The 18,971-nt window shown below is 42.9% G+C and overlaps 1 protein-coding gene across 1 annotated transcript in view; it reads right to left on the bottom strand.

The window, feature by feature from the left end:
• The window catches only part of LOC138759084 (protein kinase C beta type-like), a 226,664-nt gene that overhangs the window by 121,250 nt on the left and 86,443 nt on the right, over positions 1 to 18,971 (bottom strand). The window contains exon 4 of the mRNA XM_069928963.1: positions 5,659 to 5,787. Coding sequence (XP_069785064.1) covers positions 5,659 to 5,787 — 129 coding nt within the window. The remainder of the gene's footprint in view (positions 1 to 5,658; positions 5,788 to 18,971) is intronic.

The following is an 18,971-nucleotide window of genomic DNA, read 5'->3' on the forward strand; positions in this document are numbered from 1 at the left end:
GATCTGGGTCTGAAACACGTTCTCTGGATGCTCCTCTGGGGTTCTCGGGAAACTCCTCTGGGGGTTCTCTGGAAGCTCCTCTGGGAGATCCACTGGGAGTTCTGTCACATTCAGGATAGGGATACATTTCCTGATCTGACGTGGGGCAGCTGCTCCCTCTGGTGGCCATCTCACAAATCTCACAGGTGACCGCTGAGCCCTCTGTTCTACCCCCATCCTCAGCCCCTTGAGTTCCACGCCCAACCCCAAACCCATAGCTACACATGACCACGTCAGGCACTGAATTTAAACTGCCTTGAACCCCCCCCACCTCCACCCTAGTTTCAATGTATTCATTCCAGCTGAGCATGACACTGAGGGGGTGGGCGTGGGGGTCAGGCTGCTAGAGGTTCAGCTGCACCCAGCATCCCCTCAGTGGAGGTGGGGGGCCGGGTGGGAAGGATGCTGTCTCAGGTGTTCCCCAACCTCTGGGGCCAAGGTAGAGATGTGGAGTGCACAGGGGGAGAAGCAAGGGTGGTGGGGAGTCTAGGTACTGACAGAAAAGGAGGCAGGTTACAAAGGTGCTCTCACCTGCACATCAGAATCCTGCCTCAGTCCTCACCACACGTAGAGGAAGGGCAAACAGCTGCGGAAAAATATGGTCCCAATAGCAGGGGTTTGAACATCTCCCAGGTAGACAGGCACCTCTATACTGGATGAAGTGGATTTATTAAATGTGCCCAAAAGAGTTTTCACAAATACTATCAAGAAATTCTGACCAGAAAGCATGCACTGTCTAACTCCCCTTGGGAAAAGAGGCAGAGCAAGTGAAGGAGTGAAGTGTAGTGACCAGAACCCCATTCGTTTCAAAATAGCATTGAGAAAGGTTAAGGCTCATTTTGTTATTGTTCTCACAGGAGCTAGGGACAGGATAGTTGTAAGTGAAGGGACATTGGGCAAGTGGGAGGTTTTTAAGAGTGAAGTAGAGAGGTTCAGAGACAGTGTGTCACTGTGAGAATGAAGGGTGAAACCGGCAGGATGAGGGAACCTTGGCTGATGAGGGACTTCGAGGCAAGTATCAGGTAGACAGATGGGATTTAGCGATCCATCCTGAGGTATAGAGGGGGCGTAGACTTTAACAAGAGGGGACTTGGGCATTCACAAGATAGGAATTAGGAGAGAATGAGGGTCTATGAGACAGCTTTTGAAGCTCAGGTAAAGGAGCATCTGAAGTGGATAACCAAGGGTAAACCAGTGTGGAGAGAGAATTAATCAATATGGTGCTCCATGTGTGGAACCACAAGAGGAAGCTAAGGTCATAACCGAGTGCATTAACCATGGAGAAAGACATGGCAACTGGGGAGCTTGTCAATAGTGATGTCTTGGAGAGTCCAGGTCACAGAAGAGTCCATGCTGGGGCTCTTAAAGTGCATGAATCCCTTGCTCCTGATCAAACGTGTCCTTGTTCATTGTGGGAGGTCACTGAAGGAGCCCTAGCCATAATTTGTATCATCATTCGGTATGGGAATGGTGCTGACAAATGGAGGAGGTTGATGTAACTGAAGAAACCAGGGAACCACGGGCCACTGAGCCTGATATCATTGGTGGGTCAGTCCCCGGAGGGCGTTCATGGACAGATTCAGGAAAGTCAGCATGGTTTGTGCGTGCTAAATCATGGCACACATGTTTGATGGAGAAGTGACCGAGGATGTTGTGCACTAGAATGGATGCTGGAATCTGGAGTTAACACTGAGAAACTGGAGGGTCTTAGTGAGTAAGGATGTGACAAAGGTGCTCTCACCTGCACATCAGAATCCTGCCTCAGTCCTCACCACACGTAGAGGAAGGGGAAACATATAGAATCAAAGAACATTAAAGCACAGAAAACAGGCCCTTTGGCCCTTCCAGTCAGTGCTGAACTATTATTCTGTTTAGTCCCACTGACCTGCACCCATAGACCTCCATACTCCTCCCATCCATGCATCTGTTCAAATTCCTCTTAAATGTTAAAATTGAACCCATATTCACCATTTCAGCTGGCAGCTCATTCTACACTCCCACCATTCTCTGTGTGAAGAATTTCCCCCTCATGTTCCCCATAAACTTTTCTCCTTTCACTCTTAACCAATGTTCTCTCGTTTGCAACTTCATGGAAAAAACCTACTTGCATTTGCCCTATCTATACCCCTCATAATTTTGTATAGCTCACTGAACCTCCCCTCATTTTTCTACACTCCAGGGAATAAAGTCCTAACCTGTTGAACCTTTCCCTGTAACTCAGTTCCTGAAGACCAGCAACATCCTAGTAAATCTTCTCTGCCCTCTTTCTATTTTAATGATATCTTTCCTGTTGTTAGGTGACCAAAACTGCACACAATTCTCCAAATTTGGCCTCACCAATATTTTATACAAAATTTTCCATAACTTCTCAACTCCTGTACTTAATACTTTGATTTATGAAAGACAATATACCAAAGACTCTCTTGCAACCCTGTCCACCTGTGACACCAATTTCAGGGAATTATGTATCTGTATTCCCAGATCTCTCTGTTCTACCACATTTCTTAGTGCCCTACCATTTTCTATGTATGGCTTAACTTGGCTTGCTCTTCCAAAATGCAACACCTCACACTCGTCTGCATTAAATTCCATCTGCCATTTTTCAGCTCATTTTCCCAAATCCCTCTGCAAGCTTTCCTCGCTGTCCACATGCCTCCCATCTTAGTGTCATCTGCAAACTTTGATCCAATTTATCACATTATCATCCAGATTTTTGATATAGATGGCAATCAACAGTGGTTCAGCACTAATCCCTGAGGCACACCACTAGTCACAGGGCTCCAGTTTGAGAAGCAATCATCCAACACTACTGGATCTACAGCATGGAAACAGGCCATTTTGGCCCAATTTACACCCAATTAACCTACACCTCCTGGTACGGTTTTGGAAGTTCCTTGATCAACGTTTCTGGTAAACTCCTGAAAAACTCAGTAAGATTGGTTAAGCACGACCTACCATGCACAAAACCATGTTGACTATCCTAATCAGTCCCCAGCTATCCAAGTATGTGTATAACTAATCTTAGAATGCCTTCAAATAATTTATCTAACGACTGAAGTCAGGCTCACGGGCCTATAATTTCCTGGGTTACTTTGGATCCTGTTTTAAACAATGGGACAATGTGAGCTACCCTCTAGTCCTCCAACCCTTCAATCCTCCAGCACCTCACCCATGGCTAAAGACATTTTAAATATTTCTGCCACACCCCTGCAATTTCTTTGAAGGTCAGAGAGAATCTCTCCCATCTCTCCTGATGAATGGAGTTCCACAAGAATCTGTTCGGGGACCCCTTCTCATTGTGATTTTTACAAATGACCTGAATAAATAGGCAGAAGGATCGGTCAGTAAGTTTACAGGAGGAGTTATGGACGGAGCTGAAGGTTGTTGAAGGTTACAAGAGTTGTGCAGAAAAGTGGCAGATGGATTTCAATCCAGGTAAGTGTGAGGTGATGCATTTTGGAAGGTCAAACCAGAAAGTTGAGTATTACTCTTAAGTAATGGTCGGTTACTTAAGAGCGTGGAGGAACAGAGGGACGATCCAAATCCATACATCCTTCAAGGTCACTGCTCAGGATAAGATAATTAAGAAGGCCTATGGGATGCTGGGATTCATTAATAGGGGTATTGAGTTCAGGAGTTGAGAGGTCCCTACAAATCTTTGGTAAGACCTCATTATAGGAAGGATGTGGACGAGATTTATCAGGATGTTGCCTGGATTGGGAAGCAAGTCTGATGAGGCAGGGCTGGTTCTTTTCACTTTGGAGTGAAGAAGGATGACAGGAGACTTGATAGAGATCTACAAGATTCTGAGAGGTAAAGCTAGGGTGGACAGACAGCACCTGTTTCTCAGGGCAGGAACAGCAAACACCAGAGGACATCTGTACAAAGTTAAGGGAGGGAGGTTTAGGGGAGACATCAGGATTACATTTTTACACAAAGAGTTGTGGGGGCCAGGAATGGTTTACCAAGGGTGGAATATTAGATATACTTACATAGGCAAATGCATAAAAGAAAAATAGAAGGTTACAGGGGAGAAAGGGTTTAGTACATTTTTTTCTTATTTTTGATGGTTTGCACAACATTAAGAGCCAAAGGGCCTGTACTGTGCTGTAATGTTGTATGGTCCATATTCTATGTTCTCTCCCTCTAAAATCTAAGTTCCCAATCCCTGCTAACCTTACCTTTAATCCTGACAGGAACATACAAACTCTGAATTCTCAAAATTTCACCTTTGAAGGTCATCCACTTACCTCATACATCCTTACCCAAAGGCAACTTATCCTAATCCACCTTGTTGCATTTCCTCAAAATTGGCCTTTCTCACATTTAGAATCTCAACCGAAGCATCAGACCCATCTTTCTCCATAATTAACTTGAAACTAATGGCATTATGATCACTTGACCCAAAACGTTCCCCCACACATACTTGTCACCTGTTCTGTCTTGATCCCTAATGGGAAATACAGGTCTGTATTGCCCTCTCTCTATTTGGTACCTCTATATATTGATTTAGAAACCTTTCCTGAACAATTTGACACTCCAAGCCATCCAGCCCTTTTACAGTATGGGAGTCCCAGTCAATATGTGGAAAGTTAAAATCACCTACCGTCACAACCTTATGTTCCCTGCAGTTGTCTGCTGTCTCTACGGATTTGCTCCTCCAATTGTCATTGATTATTGGGTAGTTTATAATACAACCCCATGAGCATTGCCATACCTTTCATGCTCTAAGCTTGACTGCAAGGATATTAGTCCCCCTCTAGTTTAGATGCAAACCATCCTGCCAGTACAGGTCCCATCTTCCCAGTGTCAGTCAATGATTCAGATTTTGACCATAGATATAGGAGAAATAGGTCATTCGGCCCATCACATCTGCTCCATTCTTCCACTCCTCTGTGTGTGTGTGTGTGTGTGTGTGTGTGTGTGTGTGTGTGTGTGTGTGTGTGTGTGTGTGTGTGTGTGTGTGTGTGTGTGCATGCCAACTTGTACGAGTGCGTGTGTGAACATTTGTGGGGTGTGTGTGTGTGTGTGTGGCCCATATGTATGTCTGCAATGTATTTTAAATGTGTGTCTGTGATGTGCACTTATGTTTGTGTATGTGTTTGAGTATCTGTGGTGGGTGTGTGTGTGTGTGTGTGTGTGTGTGTGTGTTGTGCAAACATGTGTGAGTGTGAGGGTCTAAGGTGTGCATGTGGGGTGTGTGTGGTTCATATGTGCGTCTGGAGGGTCTTTGCATCAGTCCATCAGTGTGAGTGTATGCATGTCTGTAATATGTGTGTCTGTCTGTCTGTCTAGTGTGTGCGTGTGTTTATCTGGTCTGTGCTCATGTGTGTGCATGCACATGCATGTATGGTCTGTATATGCATCTACAGTATGCATTTGAATGTGTGTATCAGTCTACTAGTGCATGTGGGTCTGGTGTGTGTGTACATTTGTGGGGGTTGTGCATGTGGGGTTGTGTGTGTGTTTGTGTGTCTCTGGTGTGTGTGTGTGTGTGTGTGTGTGTGTGTGTGTGTGTGTGTGTGTGTGTGTGTGTGTGTGTGTGTGTGTGTGTGTGTGTGCGCGCGCACGTGTGTGCAAGAGAGATCCTGCGACCAGCCGTGATTCAACCCCACTTACCCAGAACGGTGAGCAGGTCCTTCACGATCTCAGCTTTGATGAAGATGCGTCCCCTTCGCTCCGTGTGATCCATGCCACACATACTGGGCACATTAGAGACACATCGCTTGTGGACATTCATCATACAGGCTGCAAAAAGATACAGCAAAGTCAGTCAGACATCAGCTATCCAGCGGAGAAAGAGCATGAGCACGAGAACCACCCCGATCTAACCCATCAAATAAGTTCAGTACATGGCACAAAATACAGCCCAACATAAGCCCAGTACATGACATGAAACAAAGACCAAGAAAAGCCAAGGAGAGAGGTGAGAGTAGACATAGGAGCACTAGAAAATGACAATGGAGAAATAATAATGGGAGACAAGGAGCTGCAGAAGAACTAAAGGAGTGTTTTACAGCAGTCCCCACTGTGAGAACTAAAGGAGTGTTTTACATCAGTCCACACTGTGAGAACTAAAGGAGTGTTTTACATCAGTCCTCACTGTGAGAACTAAAGGAGTGTTTTACATCAGTCCTCACTGTGAGAACTAAAGGAGTGTTTTACATCAGTCCTCACTGTGAGAACTAAAGAAGCGTTTTACATCAGTCCTCACTGTGAGAACTAAAGGAGTGTTTTACATCAGTCCTCACTGTGGAGATGGGCAGATTGTGCCGGATATCGAACGGAAGGGAAATGAGTGTCGTTGCTATTTCAAAGAAGATGCTCAGAAAGTGGAATGGTCTAAGGGTGATAAGTCTCCCGGACCAGATGGATTGCACCTTTGGGTTCTGAAAAGTGTAGTGGTCGAGATTGTAGAAGGTGTTTCTGGAATCAAAAGATTCTGGCATAGACCCAGAGACTAGAAAATTGCAAATGTCACCAAACTATTCACAAAGGGAGGGAGGCAGCAGGAAGGAGATTATGCTGACGTCAGTGGTTGGGAAGATGTTGGTGTCAATTGTCAAGGATGAGATTATGACTTGGAGATACTTAACAGGATTGGCCAAAACCAGCATAGTTTCCTTAAGGGAAATTCTTCTTGACAAACCTGTTAAAATTCTTTGAGGAGGTGGCAATCAGGCTGGATAAGGGAGATGCAGTGCATGTTGTGTATTGGATTTTCAGAAGGCCTTTCACTAGATCCTGCACATGAGGCTACTTAACAAGATAAGAGCCCATGGTATAACAGGAAAAATACCAGTGTGGGTAGAGCATTGGCTGATAGACAGATAGATAGAGTTGGAATACAAGGATCATATTCTGATTGACTGCTAGTTACTCGTGGTGTTCACAGGGGTCAGTATTGTGGCTGCTTCTTTTTATGTTGTATATTAATGATTTGGATTATAGAATGAATGGCTTTGTGGCCAAGTTTACAGACGATACGAAGGTAGATAGAGGGGAGATAGTGTTGAGGAAACAGGAAGGCTGCACAAGGACACAGATTGATCAAGAGAATGGGCAGAGAAGTGGCAAATATAATGTTGGAAAGTGTACCGTCTCGCACTTTGGCAGAAAAAGTAAATGTGCAGACTATCTTTTAAATGGGCAGAAAATTTAAAATGCCTTTGCAAAGGGACCTGGGAGTCCTTGTGCTTGAAGGTAAACTTGCAGGTTGAGTTGGTGGTGAAGAAGGCAAATGCAATGATGACGTTCATTTGAAGAGGAATAGAATAAGAGCAGGGATGTGATGTTGAGGCTTTATAAGGCATTGGTGAGACTTCATGTGGACTGTTGTGAGCAGTTTGGGCTCCTCATTTAACAAAAGATGCGTTAAAGTTAGAGGGAGTTCAAAGGAGGTTTACAAGGATGATTCCAGGAAGGAAAGGATTATCATTTGACAGTTTGGTTTGTATTCGTTGGAATTTAGGAAAATGAGGCAGGATCTCATTTAAACATTTTGAATGTTGAAAGGCGTGGACAGAGTAGATGTAGAAAGGTTGTTTCCCATGCTGGGAAAAGAGGGCACAACTTCAGGATTGAAGAGCATCCACTTAGAACAGAGATGTGCAGGTTTTTCTTCAGCCACAGGGTGGTAAATCTGTGGAATTTGTTGCCACAGGCAGTTGTAGAAGCCAGGTCATTGGGTGTATTTAAAGCGGAGATTAATATGTTCTTGTTTAGCCAGGGCATCAAAGGTTGTGGGGAAAAGGCTAGGCAGTGGGGTAGTGGGGAAAATGGATCAGATCATGATTGAATAGCAGGGCAGACTTGATGGACTGAATAGCGTATTTCTTCACCTATATCTTATGCCTTATGGCATGTAACATAGCTTAACACAAGCCCAGTACAGGATATGTGTTACAGAATTACAGAATAATCTTTAGGTTAAAATACGTATTTTAATAGTAAAGGGACTTTGTAGGTCTGGAAACAGGGAACAAACACAGACAGAGATCATTACATCATTTTAAATCAGGCACCAAGACTCCGTCAATTAGGAGATGAAGAAATTTATCATTGTTTAGTTGAAAGCTGTAAACAGCAATAAAAGTCTTATGATTGTTCTCCATTGAAAGCGTCAGAAAATGAATGCTTGGTAAGGAGAAGCACCCGTGTAAACAGAAGACCATTTGCTTCTTGACTCATCTTTCTGAGGAAAATAAAATGTAAGAGCCAGCAGTGATGCCATGCCATGTGATATGGACACTCCAAGAAGCCATCTTTAGCATTGGGAACCAGTTCTCATCTGAAGTCAGAAATGCAATAACTTTCCTCGAGAAAGGCGCTGTTGTGTTCTCCCTTTGACAGGGAAGAAATACAGAATCAGTGGCTTTGAAATAAAGGGCTATTTCAACAGTCTCTTTATCAAGAGACATGTCAATTTCTACTGGTCACTTCATGGAATCCTTGCCTGGTTTGCGAAGTCATCATGGAAGTCACAAGTTCTGTAGCCTCCATTCAAGAGGGGGAATTGTTAAAAAAAAGTCATTCATATGAAGAAATATTTCTCAGAAAGCAACTCTACAAGTATTTGTGAGTTTTGAGAACTTTTCAACAAGTTTAAGGACAAAAGATTTATAAGACTGAACTTTAAAAACTGACTTTTCAGAATTGTGCCTGAACTGTAATGTGGGGTAAATTTTAGAGTTAAGTAAGAATTGTTACGTTATTAATAGTTATCAATAAAAATTATTGTTTTTGAAGATACCATTGTCTTGATGAATTTCAATTGCTGCTGGTCTTAACACATGAAACACAATCCAGTACAAGCTCAGTACAGGATATGAAACACAAACCAACACAAGCCCTGCAAGGACATGAAAATAGTTCAGCACAAGCCCAGTACAGGAAATGAAATACAGTCCAACACTAGTCCAGTGCATTATATCAAATACAGTCCAACACTAACTGTAAATGACATGAAACTCATTATAACACAAACCCAACACATAACATGAAACATAGACCAACAAAGCCAAGTACAGGACGTGAAATACAGCCTCATTCAACCCCAGTTTAAGACATGAAATACAGTACACTAGCCCAGAACAGGACATGACATAGTCCAACACAAGCCCAGTTCAGGACATGAAACTCAGCACAACATAAGCCCAGAACAGTATATCAAAAGAATAGGCAGGTAAGCAGATGTGGCTCTGTTGGTAAGGAACATGAAATTATTGGAAAGAGGTGACATCGAATCAGAAAATGTAGAATCATTGTGGGTTGAGTTAAGAAATGGCAAGGGTAAAAAATTAGATTGTCTGCCTTTTTAAGACTCCACCTCATGTAGATGTCCTCAACAGAGTGAAGTCTGGTGCCTCTGATGTCTCAGGCCAAGTTAACAACCCTCTGGACTTGGCACAACTGTATCAAACAGTGAAGCAAGAAGAGAGAATGCTCTCCATGGTACTCTGAGAGTGTCTGGTGACATACTGTATATAATTTGAAGGAGGACTACAAGGAGTGTAGAAGGAATCTTAAGAAAGAAATTAGAAAGGCCAAAAAAAAGCACGAAGAGGCTTTGGCAGACAGAGTAAAAATAAATCCAAAGGGTTTCTCTAAGTATATTAAAAGTAAAAGATTAGTGAGGGATAAAATTGAACCCCTTGTAGATAGTGAGGGTAGGCTGAGTGAGAAGTCAGATGAAATGGGGGAAATTTTGAATGATTTCTTTGCCTCGGTATTCACTAGGGAAAAAAATATTGAACCAGTTGAGGTAAAGAAAAATAGTGGGGAGGTAATGAAGCATATAAGGATAACTGAGGAGGTAGTGATGGCTGTGTTGAAAAAGATAAAGGTGGATAAATCTCTGGGACTGGACAAAATATTCCCTAGGACACTCAGGGAGGCTTGTGGACAGATAGTGGGGCCATTAACAGAGATATTTAGGATGTCACTGGCCACGGGGGTAGTACCAAATGATTGGAGGGTGGCGCAAGTGGTTCCGCTGTTTAAGAAAGGGTCTAAATGTAAACCTGGGAATTATAGGCCTGTGAGTCTGACGTCTGTGGTGGGCAAGTCGATGGAAAGTGTTCTGAAGGATGGTATTTACAAATATTTGGAGGTACAGGGATTGCTAGGGAGTAATCAGCATGGTTTTGTCGGGGTAGATCATGCTTGACAAACCTGATTGAGTTTTTCGAGGGGGTTACAAAAAAGGTTGATGAAGGGAAAGCTGTGGATGTTGTCTATTTAGACTTTAGTAAAGCTTTTGACAAAGTTCCCCACAGGAGGTTAGGAAAAAAGGTGGAGGCATTAGGTACAAATGAGGAGGTAGTGAAATGGATTCAGCAATGGTTGGATGGGAGGTGTCAGAGAGTAGTGGTAGAAAATTGTTTGTCCAGTTGGAGGCCGGGGACTAGTGGAGTTCCTCAGGGATTGGTCCTGGGTCCACTATTGTTTGTTATATATATTAACAATCTGGAAGTAGGGGTGGAGAATTGGATAAGCAAGTTTGCGGATGATACAAAGATTGGTGGTGTTGTGGACAGTGAGGAAGATTACCGTAGATTAAAAGGTGATTTAGGAAGGCTGGAGGTGTGGGCTGAGAAATGGCTGATGGAATTTAATACAGATAAGTGTGAGGTGCTACATTTTGGAAAGGCAAATCTAAATAGGTCATATGCATTAAATGGTAGGCTATTGAGATGTGCAGAGCAACAAAGGGATTTAGGAGTTGTGGTAAATAGTACCCTCAAGGCTGATACTCAGATAGATGGTGTGGTGAAGAAGGCATTTGGAATGTTGGCCTTCATAAATCGGAGTATTGAATTCAAGAGTAGGGAGGTTATGATGAAATTGTACAAGGCATTAGTGAGGCCAAATTTGGAGTACTATATACAGTTTTGGTCACCAAATTATAGGAAAGATATAAACAAAATAGAGAGAGTGCAGAGAAGGTTCACGAGAATGTTGACAGGATTTCAGGGTTTGATTTACAGGGAAAGGTTGTGCAGACTGGGGCTTTTTTCTCTGGAGCGTAGAAGATTGAGAGGGGACTTGATAGAAGTGTTAAAGATTTTAAAAGGGACAGACAGAGTAAACGTGGATAGGCTTTTTCAATTAAGAGTGGGGAGATTCAAACTAGAGGGCATGGTTTAAGATTTAAGGGGGAAAATTATAAGGGGAACATGAGGGGAAATTTCTTTACACAAATGGTGGTAGGGATGTGGAATGTGCTTCCGACAGACGTGGTCGAGGCGGGATCATTGGTTACATTTAAGGAAAGACTAGATAGTTTCATGGATAGGAGAGGACTGGAGGGGTATGGACCGGGTGCTGGTCAGTGGGACTAGGAGGGTGGGGATTTGTTACGGCATGAACTAGTAGGGCTGAACTGGCCTGTTCTGTGCTGTAAGTGGTTATATGGTTAAGTCCTCACAAAGTATAGCTGCTGGAGAGCCTTCTTCATAATTGCATCGACATGGAGGCTCCAGGAAAGATCCTCAGAGATGTTGACAAGCAGGAATATGAAGTTCTTAACCATCTCTACTGTTTGATGAGGCTGGTTCGTGTTCTCCTCATTTCCTCCTGAAATCCACTATCATCTCCTTGGTTTTGCTAACATTGACATTATTTAACCACTGATCTATCTCCGTCCAGTATGCTTTCCAATTCCCACCTGTGATTCTGCCGATATCCGTGGTGTCATCAGCAAACTTGTAGATAGCATTTCAATTGTGCCTGACCACTCAGGTGTATAGTAAGTAAAGCAGTGGGCTAACCCCGCATCTTTGAGGTGCACCTGTGCTGATCATCGGAGAGAGGGAAATATTGTTACTAATCCGCATTGACAGTGGTCTTCCTTTCTTTTTAAAATATGTTTATTGAAGTTTGCAATAATACAAAAATTAAGCAATACAATTATATAATGAAATACAAATTACAAGAAAATGAGAAAAAAATCCCCCATTAATTCGAAACCCCGACCACTATACGAGGTTGGAAAAAACTAACATGTGGGTATCAAGTGAAGACAACCTGGAAATAGAGAGCACAGTATCGAAGCTTATAGCAATCCTAAAACTTTAGATAGTGGTCATGGTTCATAAAAGGGCCCCATGTCTTGAGGAAATTAATATTTGAATCTTTATTACATACCTAATTTTTTCGAAACTTAAACGAGACATAATATCATTTAACCATTGTGTATGTGGAGGTGGTGATGTAGAGTCCTTTGTTTTGTTCTCTACACTTTTCTTGGAGCTGTCTGAGGGCAAAGACCATGTCAGTGGTTCCTCTGTTAGCGCGAAAGCCGCACTGTGATTCTGGGAGAATATTCTCAGCGACACTAGGTATTATTCTATTTAGTAGAATCCTAGCGAAGATTTTGCCTGCAATGGAGAGCAACGTGATTCCCCTGTAGTTTGAGCAGTCTGATTTCTCGCCTTTGTTTTTGTACTGTTCGACACCGTGAGCAGGAAAGGGCTTTGGCAAATACTAGAGCGCATCGGATGTCCCCCAAAGTTCCTCAACATGATTATCCAACTGCACGAAAACCAACAAGGTCGGGTCAGATACAGCAATGAGCTCTCTGAACCCTTCTCCATTAACAATGGCATGAAGCAAGGCTGTGTTCTCGCACCAACCCTCTTTTCAATCTTCTTCAGCATGATGCTGAACCAAGCCATGAAAGACCCCAACAATGAAGACGCTGTTTACATCCGGTACCGCACGGATGGCAGTCTCTTCAATCTGAGGCGCCTGCAAGCTCACACCAAGACACAAGAGAAACTTGTCCGTGAACTACTCTTTGCAGATGATGCCGCCTTAGTTGCCCATTCAGAGCCAGCTCTTCAGCGCTTGACGTCCTGCTTTGCGGAAACTGCCAAAATGTTTGGCCTGGAAGTCAGCCTGAAGAAAACTGAGGTCCTCCATCAGCCAGCTCCCCACCATGACTACCAGCCCCCCCAAATCTCCATCGGGCACACAAAACTCAAAACGGTCAACCAGTTTACCTATCTCGGCTGCACCATTTCATCAGATGCAAGGATCGACAATGAGATAGACAACAGACTCGCCAAGGCAAATAGCGCCTTTGGAAGACTACACAAAAGAGTCTGGAAAAACAACCAACTGAAAAACCTCACAAAGATAAGCGTATACAGAGCCGTTGTCATACCCACACTCCTGTTCGGCTCCGAATCATGGGTCCTCTACCGGCACCACCTACGGCTCCTAGAACGCTTCCACCAGCGTTGTCTCCGCTCCATCCTCAACATCCATTGGAGCGCTCACACCCCTAACGTCGAGGTACTCGAGATGGCAGAGGTCGACAGCATCGAGTCCACGCTGCTGAAGATCCAGCTGCGCTGGATGGGTCACGTCTCCAGAATGGAGGACCATCGCCTTCCCAAGATCGTATTATATGGCGAGCTCTCCACTGGCCACCGTGACAGAGGTGCACCAAAGAAAAGGTACAAGGACTGCCTAAAGAAATCTCTTGGTGCCTGCCACATTGACCACCGCCAGTGGGCTGATAACGCCTCAAACCGTGCATCTTGGCGCCTCACAGTTTGGCGGGCAGCAGCCTCCTTTGAAGAAGACCGCAGAGCCCACCTCACTGACAAAAGGCAAAGGAGGAAAAACCCAACACCCAACCCCAACCAACCAATTTTCCCTTGCAACCGCTGCAATCGTGTCTGCCTGTCCCGCATCGGACTGGTCAGCCACAAACGAGCCTGCAGCTGACGTGGACTTTTTACCCCCTCCATAAATCTTCGTCCGCGAAGCCAAGCCAAAGAAAAAATGTGGAGGTGGACAATTGTCTTTCCATTTCATCAAAATTGCTTGTCTGGTTGTCAATGACTTAAAAGATAAAATTCGGTTTTGAGTTGGAGTCAGTAAAACATAATCTTGAAATGATCCAAAAAGAACAATTAAAGGGCAAGGTTATAATTTAACCTTAAGAATCACCGATAATGTTTGAAAGGAATCTTTCCAAACTTTTTCTAAACTAGGGCAAGTCCAAAATATGTGAATCAAAGAAGCATCACCAATTTTATCACATAAAGGATTTATATCAGAATAAAAATGAGATAATTTAACTTTAGATATATATATTCTATGGACCACTTTAAAGTGGAACAAACAGAATTGTCATATTAATCAAATCACAAATGAATCCCAGACCTAATCAGAGAATGAAAGATTCAAATCATATTCCCAGTCTCTCTTGATTTTAACTGTTATGAGCCCAAAGGACCCCAAAATCCAGCAGCAATAGATATTCACCACGACAATTACTTAAATAAAAGTTGTTTTTAATTATCTTTAAACATGAAAACATAATCAAACTTTAACTTATCTCTATTAATTTAACCCCTCTTCTAATTCTAAATGCACATGTGTGTAATGTGTGTGTAAATTTAATAAAACTTCTTTGGTTCACAGTTCAATTTCACTTCTCATTTTTCCAAGTTCAGTGGTTTCAGGAAATTCTTATACTGTGCACAGAATTTAACATGTATAAAGTTTACCAGGCTTTGGTGCTCAAAAGGTAAATGTTTACCGCTCAGGAAGGTTCTTGTAGGTTTTCAGAGAGAGATTTGTTGTTCCAGGATTTCCACAACTGAGGTACCACCTTTAGTCACCTCAATGTCTCGCTGATGAAACTTGCCCCGTTAGGGTTCTTTCTTTCAGGTTATAACAAAGTTGCTTTCTGTTCTTCTTATTCCAAGAGAAACATCAGACAGATAGCACTTCCAGTCATCTGCCACTCTGGAGCTTCTGTTTCAGTTCCAACAAGCTTCTCCTGGCTGACACTGTTTGAGCTGTTTGTGTCTCTCTCTCCATCTGAGATTCCAACTGCCAGCCACATGTCCTTCTCTCTCTCACTTGCAAAACCCCCCACCTTCTCCAGCAACAATAGGAGTTAGTCTTCTGCTCCCATCTGCTGTTTTAGGTAAACAAACCTCTCAATGACCTCTGAGTGAGCACTTTGCAGAGGTCAAAAGCCTTGTAAAAAAAAGTCCAACACAGTCAACCTGTCTCCAGCCCATTCATTTCATGACGTCATTTCGATTAGCACCTACTTGTGAAATGTGCATAGCATTCTCCAGAGTTTCTGTAAAGTCACTGAACATGGAATTCTTCAATATTTCAAATAAAATCTGTTTTAAAGTGTGTGTATGTATGTAACCTACTGTAATTTTACTAGTTTATCTCCCAAAAACATTTCCAAATATTCCATCACATAATTAATGAGACCATTCTTGAATCAAGCAAATTATAGTAAATAACAGATCTTGACCCTTTATGAGAGAGTTGTAAATCAAGAATACTTGCCTCGGGAATTTGCGGAAAGTCAGAGATCTGAGATTGAACAGAAAGTCTAACCTATAAATATCTAAAAAAGTGAATGCTTTGTAAGTTAAATTGTACCACCAATTGTTCAAAGGAAGCAAAGTTGCTTTGAATAAAATATTAATCAGTTTTCTGGGTCTAAGTTAATTCTGCATAAAAGTGAACTTTTACCTTTAAATGGTTTTTTATATCAAGTTATTGTAATTTTCCTTTTAAGGCTGTGCAGAAGCAATTTACTTATCTCAGCATTACAATCACTAAGAGCAATAAACATCTTTTTGAGGAACTATTTTCCACTCTATTTAATCAGGTTAAATTATAACTTAGATGGTGGCCTTTATCACTTTCAATGATTTGTCGTATTAACGCTATTAAAATGAATGTTTTACCCAAATTTTTGTACCCCTTTCAATCCGTACCAATTTTCATTCCTAAATCTGTTTTTCAATTCACTCAGCTCACTTATATCTTCCTACATATGGCAGGGGGGAACACCCACATTTAAATAAAGCTTATCTTCACAAAGCTTAAAGGAATGGCGTTTCCCAATTTTAGACTATTATTGGACGCTCATTATTTGTAAGTTAATTCTCTTGTTACATTTTGATAATTTGGTTGACTGCCCTTCATGGGTACAAATTGAATTAAATTTTACACAGAATACTTTTTTGGGCAATTTTAGGGTCCCTTTTATCTTCTTCTTTGTTAAAGAATAGGGTGGTGAAGAAGGCTTTTAGTATGCTGGCCTTTATCAAACATTGCATGGAATATAGGAGTTGGGAGGTGATGTTGAGATTGTATAAGACGTTGGTGCGGCCTAATTTAGAGTTCTGTGTGCAGTTCTGGTCGCCTAATTATAGGAAGGATATAAACAGAGTGGAGAGAGTGCAGAGAAGGTTCACCAGAATGTTACCTGGGTTTAAGCATCTAGAGTATAGGGAGAGATTGGACAGATTAGGTCTTTATTCTTTGGAGCGTAGAAGGTTGAGAGGGGATTTGATAGAAGTATTTAAGATTATGAAAGGGATAGACAGAGTGGATGTGGATAGACTATTTCCGTTAAGAGGAGGAAAGATTGAAACAAGAGGACATGAGTTAAGAATTAAGGGGCAGAGGTTTAGAGGTAACATGAGGGGGAACTTCTTTACTCAGAGAGTGGTAGCCATGTGGAATGAGCTTCCGGGAGAAATAGTGGCGGCGGAGTCAATTGTATTATTTAAGAAAAGGTTGGACAGGTATATGGATGAGAAGAAGATGGAGGGTTATGGGCATTGTGCAGGGAGGTGGGACTAGAGAGGGGTGTTTGGTTCGGTGCGGACTAGAAGGGCCTAATGGCCTGTTTCCGTGCTGTAAATTGTTATGTTATATGTTATGTTATAAAGTTAATTGATAATCTGATATTTAAACAGTTTGAGAATATGGGCACAATTTAGAAGGTTTTTTCTCTTGCCAGCCATATTTTATCGAGTCATCTTTTTCAACCTTCTCTGCAATATACTGTCTTTAATAACTGGCACAGAATGGGTTTTAAATGTTTTAAAGACTGTGGTCTTCTGATGAAGGAGTCAAGGATCCAGTTGCAGAGTGGGGTACAGAGGGAATGTCTTGACCAGCACTGAGGATATAATGGTATTGAAGCACTAGTCGATAGTGCTGTAGTATTGAAGCTGTAGTCGATGAAGCTGTATTGAAGCTGTAGTCGATGAAGAGCAGCTGTTTATTTGAATTGCGGTTGTCTCAATGATCCAGGGCTGGGTAGAGAGCCAACGATATTGCATCTACTGTGGAGAGAATGTGATGATGGGTGAAATGCAGTGGGTCCAGATCTTTGCTTAAGTACCTATTAATTCTGCCCATGACCAGCATTTCATCACAGTAAATGTTAGTGCTATTGGGCGATGGGCATTGAGGCAGCTCATCTTTTGCACTGGGATGACTGATGCCCTTTTGAAGCAGGTGGGAACCTCCAATTATAGCAATGAGAGGTAGAAAATGTCCGTGAACACTCCAGCTCGTTGGTTGGCACAGATTTTCAGTATCCTGCCAGGCAAGCCATAATGGTGTGAGGGTTCATCTTCTTCAGTGATGCTCTGACGTCTCCCTCAGAGACAGATATTAAAGGGTCCTCAGCCTTTGCATGGGTTCTAGTAGGCACTGTTGGGTTCTCCTTCTCAAACAGGGCATGACAATTGTTCAGTTCATCAGGTAATGAAGCATCACAGTCATCTATGATGTTCACCCCCATTTTGTAGGCTATAATGGCTTGCACTCCCTACCATAGCTGGCGTGTATCTGTCTCTGTCTCTAACTTCTTGCAGAATTGCCAATTTTGTTTCAGAGATAGAGTTCTGAAGGATATATGCACTCGTCCATACTGATCTTGCTAAAGTTGTAGACAGATATTGCGTTTTCATTCGTCTAAAGATGAGTTCTTGAATATGGTCCAGTCCACCGATTCAAAGAGGTCCTGCAGACACTCCTGAACTTCCCTTGACCATACTTTCACTCATCTTCACTACTGGTTCAGTGGTCTTCAATCTCTGGTTGTTAACCAGGAGTAGATGTACAGGTGAACAGTCTTGCCGAAGTGCAGATGTGGATGGCTCAGAAGGACAAAGCCAACGTGGTTTCCTTAAGTGAAAATTTTGCTTGACAAATATATTGGATTCTTTGAAGAAGTAACAAGCAGGCTGGATAAGAGAGATGCAGGGATGTTGTGTATTTGAATTTTCAGAACTCCTTTGACTGCATGCTGCATTCAAGACTTCTTAACTAGAAAAGAGCCCATGGGACAGGTATACAATCCTTTATCCGGTCATCTAAAATCCAGAAAGCTCCAAAATCTGGCAAGTGGGGAGAGAGATGGCAGCTCGAGTCGGGAGGGCGAGGGGGGGCGACTGGCTGTCCGAGTCGGGCCGGGAAGGCGGAGGGTCACCAGCAGCATGAGTCAGGCTGGTGAGGGCGGGAGACCAGCAGCGCGAGTCGGGCGGGTGAGAGGGAGGGGGATCCGGTAGCGCAAGTTGGGTGGGCCGGGGGGGGGGGGGGAGGAAGAGACCAGCAGCGCAAGTCGGGGCAGCGAGGGTGGGGTGTGTGGGGTGGGAAGATGGTAGTGTGACTGGAAGTGGGTGTGGGTGGATGCGGCAGCACAATTCGGGTGGGTTTAAATCTGGCTTTCCGAAATCTGGAAAAATCTGAAATTCGGAGCACAATGTCCCCCAAGGGTTCCGGATAAAGAATTATGTACCTATATAACAGGAAACATACTAATGTGGGTAGAGCATTGCCTGATTGGCAAGAAGCAGAGAGTCGGAATACAGGGATCATATTATGGATGGTTGCCAACTGCTAGTTGTGTCCACAGGGGTCTGTAGATCTATTTATGTTGTATATTAATGATTTGGATTATGGAATGAATGGCTTTGTGGCCAATTTAAATTTAGCCATACAGCATGGTAACAGACCCTTTTGGCCCAGCAGCCTGTACCACCCAAATTAAATTAATTAACCTCTAACCCCAGTGTGAGGAAATCAGAGCACCGAATGTACAAACACCTTACAGTGTTGAATCCAAACATGGGTCA

Source organism: Narcine bancroftii, chromosome 3 (assembly GCF_036971445.1).
Source record: "Narcine bancroftii isolate sNarBan1 chromosome 3, sNarBan1.hap1, whole genome shotgun sequence".
Classification (NCBI taxonomy): Eukaryota; Metazoa; Chordata; class Chondrichthyes; order Torpediniformes; family Narcinidae; genus Narcine; species Narcine bancroftii.